This window comes from Hordeum vulgare, chromosome 2H, assembly GCF_904849725.1.
Source record: "Hordeum vulgare subsp. vulgare chromosome 2H, MorexV3_pseudomolecules_assembly, whole genome shotgun sequence".
NCBI lineage: Eukaryota > Viridiplantae > Streptophyta > Magnoliopsida > Poales > Poaceae > Hordeum > Hordeum vulgare.
Window position 1 is genome coordinate 61,598,809 of NC_058519.1, and position 20,617 is coordinate 61,619,425.

Genomic DNA, 20,617 nt, shown 5'->3' on the forward strand with positions numbered 1-20,617 from the left:
AAAAGTATTTTCGTGGCTCTCTCCCGTGGTTTCATATTTTTTGGGGATTTATAGGCGGAAGAAGTAGGGCAAAGGAGCCACGGGGGGGCCACAAGCCTGCTAGCCCCCCCCCCCCCCGAGGCTGCGGCTAGGGGGCTTGTGGCCTCCCCCGGGACCCTTTGCCTTGGTTCTCAAGCCTCCTGCGTATCTTCTGTTCCGGAAAAAATCTTTTCAGAGGTTTTATTCCGTTTGGACTCTGTTTGATATTCTCCTCTGAAAAAGGTCAAAAACACGGAAAAAACAGGAACTCACACTTGGCACTGAGTTAATAAGTTAGTCCCAAAAAAGATATAGAATGCATACAAAACATTCAAAGTTTGACAAGATAATAGCATGGAACCATCAAAAAATATTGATACGTTGGGGACGTATCACATACATATTTGACTCTCTTCCCTCCTGGTGTTCTAAGGAAAATAGCTCGACTAGCACAATCAATAGCACCTTCATATAAATGTAACCAGTCCATACCCAAGACAATATCCAGACCTTGTGACTTCAATATAATCAAATCCGTAGGGAACTCATACTTCCAAATACACAAGGTCAACTCATGACAACCAACACCTGCTATCTTCTTAGTTCCTGGGGAACTCACTCTAATAGGCATACTAAGGGTTTTGGTTGGCAATCCATGTTTATCAATGAATACCCTTGAAATAAATGAATGTGATGCACTAGTATCAAAAAGAACAAGCACATGTACTGAATTGATCAAAAAATCACTGCATCAGGCTCATTATAGACCTCCTCCACATTAACATGGTTGACATGACTTTGAAAGGCATTTGGCTTGTTGACTCGTGAATTCTTAGTACCATTATTGCCTCTAGACACGCATTGGAGTAGAGTCCCATCTTCGTGCACTTGTAGCATTGAAGCTGACTAACGCCCCTCTGCACGGGCACACTCTGGCGGTTCTGGTTATTATTCCCTCCATTACCATTACTGTTACCATTGCTATTGTTACTCTTGTGCACATTGTGATGATGGTGGTCATAATGGTTGTGGCCATTACCTCGATAACGATTATGGCCATTGCCTTCATGATGACTATGCCCTTTACCTTCATGATGATTATGTCCATTACCGCCATGATGATGATTCCCGTTACTACCATTACGATGATATGAAGCGCATGGCTTCTGTTGTGGTCCTGAATTATACTCCCTTCGTCCCAAAATAAGTGACTTAAAAATAACTTAATTTTGTACTAACTTTAGTATAAAGTTAAGTCACTTTTGAGTCACTTATTTTGGGACGGAGGGAGTCCTTGTTGTTGTTGGTGTACTTGTTCTTGAGGTTCTCTATGACCTAATGCTTTCCATCAAGTACAATAGCCTTATCAATAAGCTCCTCGCAATTACCAAAAGTGGCCACTGCAACTGAATGCCCAAATCATCATTCAGGCCCTCCAAGAATTTCTCCTGCCTAGCTGCATTGGTATTAACGTCGTAGGAGCATAATGTAAAATGTTATTAAATTCCTCCACATACTCATTAACCGTGCGACCTCCTCGATGCAAGATGTGGAACTCCTTTATTTTCAAACTCATGGCGCCATCAGACACATGTGCAGTGTGGAAAACTGCGTGAAATTGTGCCCATGTGATAGTATCAATGGGATACGTGACCAAGAGTTGTCAAACCAAGATGCGGCATGACCCTCCAACATATGTGAGGCAAACCTTACCCTCTCTGCATGTGTGCATCCAATAGTCTGCAGGTTCCTACCGACCGAACGAAGCTAATCATCAGCCACGATAGGGTCAGAGCTGCTGGAGGACCTTTGAGGGTTCAACCTCAAGAACCTGGTTAGCATATCCATAGGTGGAGGAGGTGGCGGGTGGTTGTTGTTGTTGTTGTTTCCCATGTTCTGAACAAGCAACTAGATCAACTGGCCTTGTCCCTGAAGGATCTACTACACATATGGTGGTACAACATTGTCATTGTTGCCTCCTCCTGAACCACTGCCTCTAGGATGACGTCTCGACGGCATCTGGTGGGTAAGAATAGATGAGTAATATACAAAATAGGTCTAAAGGAATATATATATTCTGCCCATATGCAAAGTATGATCAAGGTAATATATATGAGGCAACAAAAACACAATAACGAATAACACCAACAGAAAACCAAGAATAAATAACATAGCATTATATATAGTTGAATAATTTCAACAATATCCTAATTTAGCAAACAAACTAACTAACAATCTAGCAAGCAACCTAGTATTGTCATACCACGAAAGTGGGCATAATCAGATACACTAACACGATAACATCGCAATATAAAACATGATGGTCTTAGCACTAGTTCCTACTTAAACTGGTCAAGATACTTGAGGGGTAACTAATAAAAGAGTAAGAAGTATACAATGTTTATAAAAGAATTTTCACTCCTATGGCTTTTCTAATCCATTTTCTAGGGCCATGACCTAGAGTCCACACACTACTTTGATGCCATCTGTAATGACCAAACCTCAAAGGATTTGAGTCTCTATGCTTACTGTGCTAGTCCCTGCATCGATTCGCATAATTTATTATGATGTATGATCCAGAATTTATAAACTATGACAATCTTCATAGCACTTAGCTAGCTATATTCAACAAACAGCAGAAAAATAACGATGAGTCCCATCATAGCCCACTGGCGATGCTGGGTGAAGACTCGCTGAAAAGGACGAGGATGTCGCCTAGAGGGGGGGTGAATAGGCGCTTTAAAATAGTTAAGGTTTAGGCTTGAACAAATGCGGAATAAAACTAACGTTTAATATGTCAAGCACAAAACCTACAAACAACTAGGCTCACCTATGTGCACCAACAACTTATGCTAAGCAAGATAAACAACTAAGTGATAGAAAGATATATTACAATAAACAATATGTCTATCACAAAGTAAAGTGCATAAGTAAAGGGTTCGGGTAAGAGATAACCGAGGCACGGGGAGACGATGATGTATCCCGAAGTTCACACCCTTGCGGATGCTAATCTCCGTTAGAGCGGTGTGGAGGCACAATGCTCCCCAAGATGCCACTAAGGCCACCGTAATCTCCTCACGCCCTCGCACAATGCAAGATGTCGTGATTCCACTAAGGGACCCTTGAGGGCGGTCACCGAACCCGTACAAATGGCAACCCTTGGGGGCGGTCACCGAACCCGTACACGTGGCAACCCTTGGGGGCGGTTACCGGTACCCGTACAAATTGCTCGGGGCAATCTCCACAACCTAATTGGAGACCCCGACGCTTCCCGGAGCTTCACACCACACTGATTGAGCTCCGAGACACCACCAAGCTTCTAGGACGCCAAAGCATCCACGAAGAACAATATCAAGGGTACTAAGTACCAAAGGTAGTAAGCTTCTGAACTTCTCACTTCCACGTATCACCGTGGAGAACTCAAACCGATGCAACTAATGCAATGGCAAGAACACACGAAGTGGTCAAGTCCCTCACACTCAAATCCCTCAACAACAAAAGCTATAGAGAAATATGAGAGGAAGAACAAGGAGCTCACAAAGAACTCCAAGATCAAGATCCAAGGGGTTCCCCTCACATAGAGGAGAAAGTGATTGGTGGAGATGTGGATCTAGATCTCCTCTCTCTTTTCCCTCAAGAACAAGCAAGAATCATTGGAGGGATAGAGAGTAATCAAGCTCTAAGAATGTCAACAATGGAGATAGAACAAGAGCTCAACGGATGGATAAGACCAAGGGGGAAGAAGACCCCCTTTATATAGTGGGGGAAGGAATCAGACCGTTACCCCCACTTTCTGCTCGAGCTCCAGCGGTACTATCGCTGGCTTCAGCGGTACTACCGCTGGCACTCCAGCGGTACTACCGCTGGCATTCCAGCGGTACTACCGCCAGCTAGCGGTACTACCGCTGGCATTCCAGCGGTACTACCGCCAGCTAGCGGTACTACCGCTGGCTGCAGCGGTACTACCGCCGGCACTCCAGCGGTACTACTGCTGGGCCCTTGGTAGTGCAACGGCACTACCACTGCCAAGAAATTCTTTGCAAAAAAGGCTGTCCACGAACAACCGCTAGGCATGCGGTACTAAGCTCCTGGAGCGGTACTACCGCTGACCAGGGGCGGTACTACCGCTAGGTCCACCGGTACTACCGCTCGCCACTGAAACAGCCATAACTTTCGCATACGAGCTCCGAATCGAGCAAACCCAAGCTTGTTGGATTCAGGACGACAAGGGCTATCCAAACAGCGGTTATGAATGAAGAACCATGCGGTTATGAATATGCCAAAGATATAGAGATGTGAGATCTCTATGAATGAAGAACCGACAAAAACTCCAACATCGAAAACATCATAGTAGATGCATATGGACTCCGTTTTCGATGAACTCGAGCTTGTCACGAAGATGACCATAAGCTCTAAAACTCACAAAGAGAAACACCAAACAAGAACCAAGAAGTATGATGCAAGGATGCAAATGGTTTGAGCTCTCAACGAACAATACGATCAAGCTACTCACTTGAGAACCCCCTTGATAGAACAGCAATCTATCCTAACCAGAAAACCTATCAAGGGCAAACCTATACCTTGCACCTCGTCCTCTTGAGCTAGATGATGATGATCTTGGCTTCCTCGCGATGGACCACCTTTCTTGATTGCGTTGGCTTGATGAAGACTAGTTGATTGCTCCCCCATACTCACTATGGGTGAGCCACTCTTCAGCATATCTTCACAAGTCCAATGCCACCACAATGGACGGCAAGCTTCAAGCATGCTATCTTCGTGCTGATCCACTTGAACTTGCACATCGCAATCTTGATGACGATCACAACTTGACGTCATACTCCATGGGTTGTATGAGATCTTCCCTTTGACGCAAGCCCATGGAAACACACCTAACCCCCACATAGAACTCTCACGAAGACCATGGGTTAGTACACAAACACGTAATGGACAATGCTTACCATACCATGGGATCACTTGATCCCTCTCGGTACATCTTGTACGCTTTGTGTGTTGATCATCTTGATTTACTCTGAGATCTTGATCAACCATTGATGATGATCACAACTTGACGTCATACTCCATGGGTTGTATGAGATCTTCCCTTTGACGCAAGCCCATGTAAACACACCTAACCCCCACATAGAACTCTCACGAAGACCATGGGTTAGTACACAAACACGTAATGGACAATGCTTACCATATCATGGGATCACTTGATCCCTCTCGGTACATCTTGTACGCTTTGTGCGTTGATCATCTTGATTTACTCTTTGTCTGAGATCTTGATCAACCATGTGTCTCTATGACCATTCTTTGGATAATACCTTGAATACCATCTTGGTCATCATATAAACTCCTTGAACCCAACAGATGGACTTCAAGAAGTGCCTATGGACAAATCCTATAAATGTAACTTAAGGCAACCATTAGTCCATAGGAATTGTCATCAAGTACCAAAACCACATATGGAGATATATGCTCCAACACTCGCCACCCTAATGCTGCCTTACTCTTCGTCTGAATATCCTGCAACATGAGACATTGCAGCCGTATAGGTTAATACATTGAATGTATTGGCAAGTTACACAGGAGTAATATTAAAGCAGACTGACATCTACTTGTATAGTATAACAAAAGGAAGGCTTGATGGTTATTTTGCAGAAAAGCTAATTTTTTCCTCATAAATATATAATAGTCAAGCTTTAATTTATTTTCTACAATTATGGTTGAATTAGCATCTCCAATTCTAACGTATTAACATTAAGATTTCCACCAAGTTTTATTTAGGGTAACATGTGTCAAGATCATCCAACAAATTTAACGACCTAGTTGCTCAAATTATCCTTAACCCGGAACACGATTAATCATGATTAGTTTTAATACTCTACAGAGTTTACTATGCTTTACCCACTAGACCTAACCCGAAGATTGAGACGAAGTATTTCAAAAGAAGTCACCTAGTCCCACGGGAGGTCCATCCCAACTATCATAGCTACATCTCCTCGTACATGCCGGTAAGGTCTCCACAACTAATCAACTTAGCTAGAGCCCATATAGCCACTAGTCGCACATGGAAGCTACTAATCACTAAGCATGTCTGATCTTTTTGAACGTAGGCGGCATTCCACTTACATTCAAAGGGTCAAAATCATGATGTTCTTGAAACCACCCAGAAATACCAATTCCGCGAAGAGGTGAATTATATCCTTAATTCCTACTCAATTTATTTTATAATAATCCTCACATAATCTCAATGAATACAAGAACCAACCCCGTCTACATAGCATAACAAAACTACAAATACCACGATCTTCATTGACGAGGGGATAACTCAATAGATACCATACAATATAATAATATTCCTATGCATGCATAAATTCATAGTGTGATATATACTACATGCATATAAAAACAATAGGTGAAGGATGATCAACATGTAACTTACTTTCATTCTGGTTCAAAAAGTTCATCAATTTGTAACAAAGGTCATAGAAACTGAAAGAAAATCATGGATTTTCAAAGAATATACTAAAATTTTGAAAATTATTACTAAAATAAAAAGTATTTTATTGATTAAAAAAATCATGCATTACAAAAATGTTCATCAATTTAAACAATTATTCCACCAACTTCAAATGGGCTCCTCCAGCGCCCCACGGTCGGCCGGCCAAACTAGCTCTCTATTTTTTGTGTAATACCGGCAAAAAAAGATGACAAAAAAGTGCGCGCGACACGATTCGTTCCCGTGAAACTTCACCTATACGTTAATGTACATCTTTCTTATGTTATTGTTCTTTTCTCTTTTATAATTTCGTGAAAAAAATTACAGATTTTTTATTAACATTTTTTCAAATTCGATGAAGTTTTTTCAAAATCGTTGAATTCCTTTTCAATTTGATGAACTCTCTTCAAAAATCATTAAATTTTTATGAAAATCCATGAACTTTTTTTCATTTTTCTTCAACTATTTTTATCCTTGAACTTTTTTCACAGAATTATTTCATGAACCACAAGAACTTTTTAAAAGAAATCATGAACTTTTTTGATCCGTGAACATTTTTCGAACTCGTGAACTCTTTAAAATTTGTTAACTTTTCTAACATTAGTGGGTTTTTCCAATTCTGTGAACTTCTTAAAAAATCGAATTACTGAACTTTTTTCAATTTTTGTGAGCTTTATTTAATACCCGAATTTTTTTTAAACAATCATGGGCCGGCCTGCCAGGATGCCCCCGTCCATTCGATTCGACGGCGCTGAACACGCTGAATAGGAGGCCCCGTTGTTTTCGGCCGTTTGCACACGACGGTTTCAAAAATAACTAAAATATTATAAAGAGCAAAGCTCTTAATATTACACAAATTTTAAACGGGGTCCTAACATAGTTCGAATGATACGATAAAACAGGAAAAAAACCTAAACTAATCGTTGAGGTCGATGACCTTGCCCGTGCCACTCGTTGTGCCTGCACCGCCGTGGTCGGATGGACCTGCACCGTCGTGGCGGGATGGACCTGCGCCGCCGTCGTTGCTGTTGTCGGTGTTGCTCATGTGCTTCCACCACTCCAAGTCCGTCGCGGACTCACAAATCGCCTGCATGTACCCTGGTTTGTCTTCCGGGTCCTTCGGGTCCCTCACGTCCGGAGGTGGAACCCACATCGGTGCCACCTCCGAGTCACGGAGGACCGCTTTTAGCCCAAGGCTATCATTTGGGTCCCCCTCCTTGTGCAATTTTGCGTGCGCCGGCGGGATCAGGAATTCTGGCACCATAGCAGGACCGGAAGGAGCGGTCGGGCCGCCACCATGTGGGGTGGCCGGAGGTCCGAGAAGGTCACTGGAGGGGGAAGGCCGCGAAACGCTCGTCGGAAGGAGTTGATGAAAACACAAACGCTCCCTTGGTGGTTTTGATAATTCATGACAACATACATTGTCTCTTGTACTAACACTTTTACCTAGTATATTTCAGGCTTAGTCCACAGAGAGCTTTGGCTAAAAGATTGTGAGGAGAAGCCCCTTGATGAAGGAAAGTAATAGGATTGGCTCAAGCTTCAAGCAAGAAGACTCTATGTTTTATATTTATGAGAAATCACTTTGAGTCCATAGGAAAGCCAATCTTTACCTAATAATAAAGAGGCTATCGCTTCCGTCGAAAAATCCGCCGAGGTGATTTGACAAAAAAACCCTTACTGTTTATGATGTTAAATTCGTAGTATATATTAAATATTTTTTAAAATACTCATATCTTTTAAACCGTAACTCCAAATTTAACATATTATACATGGAATTTGATTAGAAAAATATGCAGAATTTAAATACGATATTATTTTATCGGTTAAACGTTTAATAAAAATACTATCTAGGGTGCAATCTTAATAAATAAGTCATTATTCGTCTTTCTTTCATACCGGTACTCATCCGGGTTAGGAATGAACAAGTCAACAAAATCAGGATTAGAGATGAAACCGAAGGTTACTTGACTGATTCTTTGTACGTATTAAATCTACATGCAAGCCGTGTTAAAATAGAAGACCTGTGAAATTTTGAACTGCATTTTTGTAGGATAAGACCATCTTTATTTGTATCGTAACTATAAATTCTCAAATTATAGACATTTTTTATAAATTAAGAGCGTGTGCCGTGTGGTATTTCTTTCTCCCGTTGCAACGCATGGGCCCTTTTGCTAGTAATAATAAAGAGGCTATCGCTTCCGTCGGAAAACCCACCGAGATAATTTTACAAAAAAGCCCTTACTGTTTATGACATTAAACTCGTAGTATATATTAAATGTTTTTTAAAATATTCATATCTTTTAAACCGTAACTCCAAATTTAACATATTATATATGGAATTTGATTAGAAAAATATGTAGAATTTAAATATGATATTATTTTATTTGTTAAACGTTTAATAAAAAAATATCTAGGGTGCAATCTTAATAAATAAGTCATTATTCGTCTTTCTTTCATACCGGTACTCATCCGCATGCAAGCCGTGCTAAAATAGAAGACCTGTCAAATTTTGAACTGCATTTTTGTAGGATAAGACCATCTTTATTTGTGTCGTAACTATAAATTCTCATATTATAGACCATTTTTTATAAATTAAGAGCGTGTGTTATTTCTTTCTCCCGTTGCAACGCATGGGCCCTTTTGCTAGTACTATTAAAAAGGGATGAGGTATTATGATGAATTGGTTGCTTAAGTGCTTAGAGATACCCATCAAAAATACTCAGCCATTCTACCACAAAATATCTCTGTCCAAATCCAAACCAGCAAAATAGGTGCCACCAACAATTTCCATTCGGCCCTACCTATTTTACACTTAGACATATCATATGCCAAACGCACCATCTCGGTACAACCAACATTTCTATCGGTGCCATCGAGATTAGGTGACCAACATTCTCTTGAGATAATTTCAAGTTTCAGAATTTCTGAGTTTGAAATCGGTTTCACCGAGTTTGGAAACCAGTCTAGGTCATCGTATAGGTACCACCGAGATTCATATATCGGTCTCACGGAGAATTCAAAAGTTGCCACATTTAGTGCAACTCGATACGACCGAAATTCATTTTGGTGTCACCGAGTTGGGCAATAATGTTGTAACGGTTAGATTTTGGGAGATGCCTATATATACCCCACCACCTATCTCTCATTTGTAGAGGAAGCACTCAGAACACACTTACACTTGCCACATCCATTTTTCTGAGAGAGAGTCACATACTCATGTGTTGAGATCAAGAGATTCCATTTCAATCTGAAACATGATCTCTGGCCTTCCCAAGTTGCTTTTCACAAGATCAATCTCTCATAACCCTTTCAAATCTGTGAGATAATGATTGAGTGTTGAGGACACTATCTTTTGAAGCACAAGAGCAAGGAGTTCATTGTTCTACCACATCTATTACATTTTGGAGGGTGGTGCCTCCTAGATTGGTTAGGTGTCTCTTGGGAGCCTCCTACTTCGTGTTGTGTAGTTGAACCAAGAAGTTTGTACGGGGAAGCAGATCGCCTACTTTGTGAAGATCTACCGCGAGTGAGGCTAGTCTTGTATGGACGAAAGCCGTAGTGAAATAGACAAGGCTGCTTATTTGTGGACTCCTTGTCGGTGAAGCCCTTCATGGACTCTCGCGGCCGTTACGCTCCGTGAGTTGAAGTCTCCACTAACATGGACGTACGATAGCGTCACCTATCGGAACCATGCCAAAAATCGTCGTGTCATCCTCTTCGGGTTTGATCTCCTAAACTCTACTCCTTACTACACGTGCACACTATTTACTTTCCGCTACCATATTTGTTGACTAGCATGTGTAGGATGCACTAGACTTGTTAGAAGCGTTAAAATCTGTCAACCATTAAATTGAGAAAATACTAGGATTTTAATTATGCAAGTAGTCTATTCATCCCCCTCTAGACACCTCTTCTATCGATCTCACAATTGGTATTACAGCAAGGTCTCCAAAACCTTGGTTTAAACATCATTGGAGCCTATTTGGATGTGCCTAGTTTGAAAAATATTAGTTACAGAGTGCATATTCTTGATGGAGAATATTTTACACAATAAAAATATGATATGCTTGATATATTTGATAAATTACATTTGCGCTAGTATTTTAAATATCCATATGAGCCTCCCATTAATCCTTTGCATACTTCTCATGATAAAGAACTTGATATACTTAGTAATCTTAAAACTGTAAATCCAATCATTAGAGGACTGCCAAGAAATATATTTAATCAAATGGAAAATTTTAAGTGTGCTCATATTTTATGAAAAAACTTTGTGTGAAGGCGACGGTGTTAATACCGGAAGGCGGCCGGCAGCGCGGCAGGCGAGGCGGGAGTGCGACAGGCGAGGTGTAAAGGCGGCGGGCAGCATGCGACAAGCGAGGCGGGAGCGCGAGGGGTGAAGGCGGCGGACGGCGCGCGGCAGGCTAGGCGGGGAGCGCGGGGTTTAGCGACGGGCAGCGCGAGGTGTGAAGGCGAAGGACAACACGCGGCAGGCGAGGCGCCGCGGTGTTAATGCGGGACGGCGGGCAGCATGCGTGCGCGTAATGGCCGGGAACCGCTCGCATGCACGGGCCACATCAGCGTCTGGTCAAATTTGACCGTGGTCGCCTGCTGACCCGCACTGACGAGGTGGGCCCAGCCTACGGTCATGAGCCGGCTCTGACTCACGGTTCGGCGCCTCCCGTGGCTCGTGGCGTACTCGTACGGGCGGGGGGGGATTGGGATTTCGGCGTGGGTGGGCGGCTGCTTTTTAAAATAAGACCATCATGCCCTCCATAACGAAAGGTATCTTCTAATCTCAACCCTTAATGTGTTTAGGAAGGGTGTACCAAAGGAGAAGTGCCATGTAAGATAGGTGGTAGATGGATGAGCATTTCATAAATATTTTCTCGTTGCAACGCACGGACCCTTTTGCTAGTATTACTAAACTAAAATAGGGGTCGTTTGGATCTATTGCTAAAATTTGAACGTTTGTTATTTACTCCCTTCGTTCCTTTATGTAAGGTGTATTATTTTCGATACGGTGATCAAGGCATAAAATTATAGAAATGTTAAGATTGAATTACCCTTGGCGAATTTGTTGGTTAGTGAAAAGTGAATCAATTAATCTAGAAAAGTATAAGATACATGCAATCGACAAAGAGGTAGTTTCCTTGTTTTGCTATAAGGAGATACAAAAAATCAAAAAAGAGATAATTTTCCTTTTAAAAGGCTAACAAGGAAATTATGAAGAATAGAAGAAATGCACCTTACATTCTAGAATTTTATTAAAAAACAAATACATTTATACAGAGGAACGGAGAGAGTATAAAGGAACGTTCATGTAATTTTAGGTAACTGAGATTTACGAAAGCCTCACATAATTTAATTAGCAAACTGATTTAATTGTCCTTGCTGTTCCCCGTTGGATTTCCCTTAAACCGGTTGATTTTAAAGTGCCGGAGCTCCACCCCGGCCTCTGCCGCCGTCCTGGCCTCGCCGTCGATGGCCAGCTCGGCGAGGATCATCCCCACTGCCGGCCCCATCTTGAACCCATGCCCAGAGAAGCCGGCTCCGAGTGTAGTAATTAACCTAGTTGTAGTCTAAACGTACACGTGTGTCCTAATTTGGTTAGTATTGCAAACCGAGTAGGATTAGTAGTAGTATTGCAAACCGAGTCGGTTTGCAATAGGCCTAGCTTAGCAATATATATACGTATACCCCTGTGTAGTCTTTGTATCAAGATCAGAGAGATAAAAGAAAAGTTAATACACACCACCAAATACCAATTTCGTTTTGTTTGATTCGCTACGTTCCGTCGTCGAGACGATCAACTCGTTCAGTCAACCACAAGCTAGCTATAGGATCCATCCACCTGCCTGCTAGCTTGCTTGCTAGTGTACGTGAAGCTCCGGGAGGACTTTGAGGGTCCAAAAGCCAACAATTGGTATCTAGAGCCTCGATGATCTACGATCTACGATGATGGACAGCGACGCTGAGTCGGTCAAGTCCGGCAGCGGCGGTGCCAAGGCGAACAAGAACGGCGACAAGGTGAAGAAGGGCGTCAAGTCAGCAACCAGTGGTGGAGGAACGAGCGGCGCTAACGTCCAGGCGCATCGCAACATCCCCATCCAGTACCCGATGCTCACCGACGCCAACTACGGCGTGTGGGCGGTGAAGATGAAGATTATTCTTCGATCCCTTCGAGTGTGGGAGGCCATCACGGACGACGACGTCGACGAGGAGCGCGACGAAGGTGCCATGGCCGCCATAGCCCAGTCTGTGCCGGATTCCGTGCTGATGACATTGGCGGAGTTCGAGACGGCAAGAGAGGCGTGGAACGCATTCAAGGAGATGAGGATCGGAGAAGGTCGCGTCACCAAGGCTCGGGCACAAGTGCTGAAGCGCCAATTTCACAAGTTGCAGATGGAGGAAGCTGAATCTGTGAATGACTACGCCATGCGTCTTACTACTTTGGTGGGAGAGATCCGCGCGCTTGGTGCAAAGCTCGATGAGACCGAGATCGTGGAGAAATTTTTCAGTTCTGTCACTGATAAATTCACGTACATCATCGGCACGCTCGAGCAGCTTTACGACATCGACGACACGACCATAACGGAGGCGATCGGACGATTGCGGACATGGGAAGAGAATGCTCGTGGCTGTCGGAAAGGCAAAGGAGGAGGTAGTGACCAACTCATGTACTCGCGCACAGATTGGAAGGTCCCAAGTAGCAAAGGAAGGTGTGACGGTGGCGAAGGCCCAAGCAACACGAAGGGCGATGGACAAACCGGAAAAGGCAAAGGAAAAGGCAAACCACAAGGTCGTGGTAAGGCGGGCCAATCTAAAGAGCAGAAACCACGGAACTTGGACTTGTCCGAGGTCAAGTGCTATAACTGCAATAAGATGGGTCACTTTGCGAAGGATTGTCCAAAGCCTAACAAGCGGGAGATCAAGGCAAATTTGGCAAAGCAGGAAGACGAAGGTCCAGGTCTTCTGATGGCCGAAGTTTGTGATCTCGCTGAAACGGTGGTTGTGAAACCAAGCCGGAAGGTGCTACTTCATGAGGAAAAAGTGACACCAAAGTTATCCGGTGATCAGAACGTGTCGTGGTATCTCGACACGGGTGCCAGTAACCACATGACGGGGTGCAAGGAGAAATCCCTCGAGCTGGAATTCGATGTTGAAGGCTCGGTCAAGTTCAGTGATGGTTCAGCTGTGGAGATTTGCGGGCAAGGATCTGTCCTCTTTGAGGGTCTCACAGGCGAACATCGCATACTCACCGGAGTGTACTACATCCCACGACTGTGCAACAACATCATCTCTATTGGGAAGCTTGACGAGAATGGATGCAAGGTGAATATAGAGAGCGGAGTGATGACGATCTTCGACAACCTCCGAAACGTGCTAGCTCGTGTTAATCGCACACGGAATAGGCTCTATATCCTCAACCTTGATCAATCTCAACCGGAGTGTTGGCTTGCCAAGAGTGATGATGATTCATGGTTATGGCATGCTAGATTTGGACACGTTAACTTCTACGCCTTGAAGAAGATGTCAAAGATGCAGATGGTATCCGGGATGCCAGTTATCGACCATGTTGATCGAGTATGTGACGGGTGCTTGGTTGGAAAACAGCACCGCAGGCCATTCCCTGCTCAGTCTACCTATCGTGCAAGTGATGCACTCGAGCTTCTCCATGGTGATCTATGTGGCCCTATCACCCCGGCAACTCACGCTGGAAAGAAGTATTTCTTCCTTGTGGTAGACGACTACTCGAGATATATGTGGGTCATTCTCCTACGATCTAAAGATGAGGCGTTTGAAGCGTTCAAGAAATTGAAGGCTGCAACAGAGATGGAACACAAGCTGAAGGTTCGCGCTCTACGGACAGATCGCGGCGGAGAGTTTACGTCGAATGAGTTCAACGACTACTGCGAGAAGATTGGCATAAATAGGTTCCTCACGGCACCTTACACGGCACAGGAGAATGGGGTCGTTGAAAGGCGCAATCGAACCGTCGTTGACATGGCAAGGAGTTTACTCAAGAGCAAGAACCTGCCAGGGACTTTTTGGGGAGAAGCTGTCTCGACGGCAGTCTATCTTCTCAACCGGGCTCCAACGAAGGCGGTGATCGGCAAGACTCCGTATGAAGCAATTTACGGACGTAAGCCGAATGTGTCTCATCTACGGACATTCGGGTGCGTGGCACATGTAAAGAGGGCGGAGCCGCACCTCTCAAAGCTTGCCGATCGTAGCACCAAGATGGTGTTCATCGGATACGAGAGCAGTTCTGGCACCAAGGCATACCGTTTCTACGATCCACAAACCAAGCGTCTACGGATTTCACGCGACGTCGTGTTTGAAGAAAACCAAGCGTGGAATTGGAGCGCCGCAGCCGACGATGCTCCAAAAAGTAACATATTTGCAGTTGAATTTCCAACTGATGATGATGTAGGGGAGGATGTCCAGGTGGTTGGCAAGACGCCCAACCAAGGTGACCACAATGGTAGTGACCATCATGGTGCCGACACCGACGACGACGCGCATAGGTCGCAAGGAGATAGCGACAACGCCGCGCACGACACAGGCGGAGATCTCGACGACAACATCGAGAACGAGGCGCATAGTGACGACGACAATCAAGATGATGGTCACGGTCACGACGACTACGCCGACGACACGGATGTCGATGACACACCAAGGTCTCAGCCGTCTTCCTCAAGTGCATCAACACCGACACAATTTGTGTCGCCTCCTTCGCAAGCCACAACGGACTCCTCAGGGCCTCGTCGCTACAAGACCCTCAAGAAAGTCTACAAGTACACAAAGCCAGTTACGCTCGAGTACTCCGGACTATGTCTGTTCGGAGTTGAGGAGCCGGCAAACTTCGTAGAGGCGAGAAAAAGTCCTAGCTGGACGCACGCCATGGATGAGGAGATGAAGGCAATTGAGAGCAATGGCACGTGGACTTTGGTAACCCGACCTCCAAACCAAAAGACGATAGGTTTGAAGTGGGTTTACAAGTTAAAGAAGGACACGCAGGGTGTCATTGTGAAGTACAAGGCAAGACTCGTTGCAAAGGGCTACGTTCAACGCCAAGGAGTTGACTATGATGAGGTGTTTGCACCGGTTGCTCGAATCGAGACGGTGAGAGTGCTCCTAGCTTTGGCAGCACAAGAGGATTGGAAGGTTCATCATATGGATGTTAAATCCGCTTTCCTCAACGGCGATCTCGCAGAAGAAGTGTACGTGGAACAACCCCTCGGCTACGAGAAGAAAGGCGAAGAAGGGAAAGTTTACAAGCTCAAGAAGGCACTTTACGGGTTAAAGCAAGCGCCAAGAGCTTGGAACTCAAAGTTAGACCGAAGTCTGGTCTCGCTCGGGTTCAAGAGATGTCCCCTCGAGCACGCAGTCTATACAAAGAACTCCAAAGGCTCAAACCTGCTAGTTGGAGTTTATGTCGACGATCTGATTATCACCTGAGATAGCGTACAAGAAATTGAACGTTTCAAGGCGCAAATGAAGAACAAGTTTAGCGTGAGTGATCTGGGATTACTCAACTATTACTTGGGCATCGAAGTGAAGCAAAGCTCCGGAGAGATTTCCCTATGTCAATCGGCTTACTCGGTCAAGTTACTGGACAAGTGTGGCATGTCAGATTGCTACGCGACACAAGTTCCAATGGACCAACGTCACAAGTTGAGCAAGCGTAGCTCAAATTCGCCGGTGGACACCACAATGTATCGAAGCGTTGTGGGTAGCCTAAGATACTTGGTGCATACCCGACCTGACTTGGCTTATTCAGTCGGGATCGTGAGTCGTTTCATGGAGAAACCGACAACCGAACACATGAGCGCGGTCAATCAAATTCTACGCTATGTGAAAGGCACAATTAATCTTGGCTGCACGTACAGAAAGGGAAAGGAAGGATTGATCCTTCGTGGATATTCAGATAGTGACATGGCAGGTGATGTTGATGACCGAAAGAGCACAACGGGCATGGTTTTCTACCTTGGCCCGAATCCGATTAGCTGGAATTCTCAGAAGCAAAAGGTGGTGGCACTGTCTTCATGCGAGGCAGAATACATAGCGGCAAGCACGGCGGCTTGTCAAGCAGTTTGGCTGAGAAGACTCCTAGCTATTCTTGCAAAGCGGGAGGTGCAGAAGGTGTCATTAAAGATTGACGACCAAGCTGCAATCTCATTGTGCAAAAAATCCGGTTCATCACGAAAGGAGCAAGCACATAGATACCCGGTTCCATCATATCCGGGAGTGCGTTGAGGAAGGGATGATAGAAGTTCTGCACGTGAATACGAAGGACCAGCTTGCCGATATTTTCACCAAGTCCCTCGATCGACAGAAGTTCATCGAGATGAGGAAGAAAGTCAGAGTGCAAGCAATGAAGACATATCAACAAGGTTAAGGAGGTGAATGTAGTAATTAACCTAGTTGTAGTCTAAACGTACACGTGTGTCCTAATTTGGTTAGTATTGCAAACCGAGTAGGATTAGTAGTAGTATTGCAAACCGAGTCGGTTTGCAGTACGCCTAGCTTAGCAATATATATACGTATACCCCTGTGTAGTCTTTGTATCAAGATTAGAGAGATAAAAGAAAAGTTAATACGCACCACCAAATACCAGTTTCGTTTTGTTTGATTTGCTACGTTCCGTCGTCGAGACGATCAACTCGTTCAGTCAACCACAAGCTAGCTATAGGATCCATCCACCTGCCTGCTAGCTTGCTTGCTTGCTAGTGTACGTGAAGCTCCGGGAGGACTTTGAGGGTCCAAAAGCCAACACCGAGCACCACGTCGCGGCCGAACTCCCCGCCGAGGAAATCGATCACAAAGTCTTTGTCCGGAGTCATGGAGTACATGCATGACTGCCGAACGACTGGCCCGCCGACGGTCACCACGTGGCCCGGCATGAACTCCTCGATCCAGCGGGCGACCCGATCAGCGGCGTCTCCACCACCGGAGACCCAATCCCGGCTATTGGGGTCGCACGGCGGCCCGCCGTCGTAGTTGATTTTGATGAGGCCCGGGAGCTCCAGCGACGGCGTGCTGTACACGTGGGGGTCCCCGTAACTGGAGAAGGTCGGGAACCCGGCCGCCGCAGTGAGCTCTCGCTCGTGGCCTGGCTTGATCTTCCAGTACAGGGTGAGCATGTGCAGCGGCTGGATGGGCAGCTCCAGGCCGGCGACGGACCTGACCAGCTTGCTCGTCCATGCGCCGACGGTCACGATGCATTTGGCGGCGTGGAACTCCTCGCCGTCGCTCGTCGTCACCCAGACGCCAGCCCCTCCTCCGTCCTTGTTGACGATACCGACGACCTCCTTGTTGTCCCTGACGACGGCGCCCTTCTTGACGGCCAGCGCCTGGAACATGGCGACCGCCTTGGTGGCGTCAAGCACGCCGCCGCCGAGCTCGCTCACCGCCGTCACCCAGCCGTCCGGGACGCGGAACACGCCGCCTCCCCACCTCCCGCCCATGTCCACCTCCGCGGCGCCCCCGTTCTCCACGGCCGCGAGGAGCGCGGCGTTGCTGCGCGGGCCCATGGAGAGGTGCGGCGACGGGGTCAGCACGCGGTAGCCGGCGTCGGCCTGGGCGTCGCCCCAGAGGCGGCGGGCGAGGCGGACCATGGGCGGGTAGCGCGCCTTCGGGTACGCGTCGCGGATGGTGCGCGAGTGGCCGTGCGAGGAGCCGAGGTGGTGGAGCAGGTCGAAGCGCTCGAGGAGGAGGACCCGGGCGCCGCGGCACGCCGCCGCGTGCGCCGCGCAGCTGCCCATGATGCCCGCGCCCACCACGATCACGTCGAAGTCGAGCCGGCGACGAACACCGGCGGCGTGGGAGACTACATCTCCATGCGCGGCCATGGTGCCAACACTCGGTTGCTCCGGTGCTCTCCGGTGCACAATCAAGCGAGCACAGATGTGTGCTCCAATAAGCTGTTGTTTTTTATCAAAGCCGCCACTCCTGTAACATGTGCCCTTGACAAATTAATCGTCACAAGAGATGGTAAAAGACCGAGGACGTATCTGTTTCGTTGCAACATTCTATGGAACTTCAAAGCTCAAGAGTAAACAAATCGGGACAAGTTTACCACCTTTGATGAGCCAGCAGAACAATCGTCTGCTACTCTGGTTCTTCTTCTTTTTTTTCTTCTTTTTGCGGGATGCTACTCTGGTTCTTTCAAAAGGCCAGTCGATTTTCACTTTTATTTTGCGGGTAAGCCAGTCGATTAAATCGACATCAAATGCAACTCGTTGAATCGTTGTATTATGTCACCAACAATGGTGAAAGCATCAAAAGGAAAATCAATAATGGTGAAAAATAATACTTCCTTCTTTTCGAAATAAATGGTGTACAAAGTTAGTAATGTACGGATGGAGTACCATGCATGTAGCTAACTACCATGTTCAATTTGCTACTCGCTCCATTCCTAAATATAAGTAGTTTTAGAAATTTCATTAGAGGACTACATACGGATGTACATAGACATATTTTAAAACGTAGATTCATTCATTTTGCTTCGTATGTAGTTCACTAGTACAATCTTTAAAAAGACTTATATTTAGGAACGGAGGGAGTAGAATTCAATCTGCTACACATGGAAGTTTCCCATTTTATTTTCATGAACATCAGGCTATGCGTGCACTACTCTATTCACTAAGGTAAAAAGCTATTTGTTCTTTAAAGGAAAAAAATCTTGGTACTGGCATTTTTAAAGGTTATGTGCGTTCGTAATTAGTGCAAATGTCGAGAGAGAAGCGAAAATACTTATGTATATCTTACTATTATTTTTTTATCAATTGCTTGCATCCTAACTATGCAAAGATCGAGTGTGAAATCGTTGTGCTTATATCTTCTACACGCGACATATGGATCAGAAAAGCGTCTTTCAAAAAGAAAGAAAAATGTATTCCTGTTCACCATTCTTGACGATACCCCACAACAAATCAACATGATGCATTTGACAGCGATTCTTTTTTCTAAAACAAGAAGACTATAGTTTCGCAGGTTCTTCGAAAGTACTAAACACCTAGTACTCCTATAATTGATCTTAGAAGGTCACATCAAAGGAGCCGAGACCCTTGTCCAGTAGCAACTGGACGATCGTATATACTACCTCCGTCGCCAGATACATGGCGCATAAATCCAGCCATCAATTCTTTCCGAATTTGACTAATTAAACACGGCCAGTTGCACTAAAGTGTGGCCACGTGCTCCCAATTAGCACACGGTGCGGCGGCACAGCCCGTTTATGTTGTTAATACCTCCCAGTGGTAACCTGTAAGTATTCTTTTCACACGCTTAGGTCATTGCTTACGGAAAGATCAATGGACCGTCATACCCTGTTTTTCTTTTCTTTTCTTCTCTTATTTAGCTAGCTACTGACGATGTTCCGCGAAACGCGAACATACAGAATCTGGGACGGTAAACGGAACGGCATGCATGACCTGCATCTCAACTTGAGACCTTGTGTTCTTTAAATCTGTACCCTAGAAATATACTCCCTCTCTACCACAATATTTGTTGCTGGGAGAACTAGACTAGTTCTCCCCAACAACAAATATTTAGGAACAGAGGGAGTAGAGTATTTAGTATTGCAAGTTGGTACATACCTCCTTCGTCTGAAAATTTTATCATACAAATGGATAAAATTGTCCTTACAAAAAAATTAGAAAAAAAATGTATATAAAACAAAAATACTTCCTCCGTTCCTAAATATAAGACCTTGTAGAGATTTCACTATAAACTACATACGGAGCAAAATGAGTGAATCTATACTTTAAAATATGTCTATATACATCCGTATGTAGTCCATAGTGCAATCTCTACAAGGTCTTATATTTAGGAACGGAGGGAGTACATCTTATGTTAAAAAAAATACATCTCGGTACGTCACTTCCCATGCAAGTAATTCCGGACGGAAACCACTAAAGACATGTGCTGGAAGTATTGGCTGCTGGACAAGGTGATGTTGACAAAAAAGAATGGTCAAAACAAGACACCCACACACACACACACACCGTAGCTCTCGTGACTGGCTCCTCCCCCGCGGACGATTGGGCCTCGCCCACCATGCTCTCCACTGTTGTGGCCTCGTCC

At 45.1% G+C, this 20,617-nt stretch overlaps 1 protein-coding gene across 1 annotated transcript; it reads right to left on the bottom strand.

The window, feature by feature from the left end:
- Positions 1-11,904: 11,904 nt before the first annotated feature.
- On the bottom strand, positions 11,905-18,321 carry LOC123429560 (probable sarcosine oxidase). Its single transcript, XM_045113585.1, has 3 exons — positions 17,305-18,321; position 15,307; positions 11,905-12,074 (listed from the first exon to the last, which is right to left on the bottom strand). The coding sequence occupies exons 1-3, from the start codon at positions 18,292-18,294 to the stop codon at positions 11,905-11,907; spliced, it is 1,161 nt and encodes a 386-aa protein (XP_044969520.1). The 5' UTR covers positions 18,295-18,321.
- Positions 18,322-20,617: the final 2,296 nt, after the last annotated feature.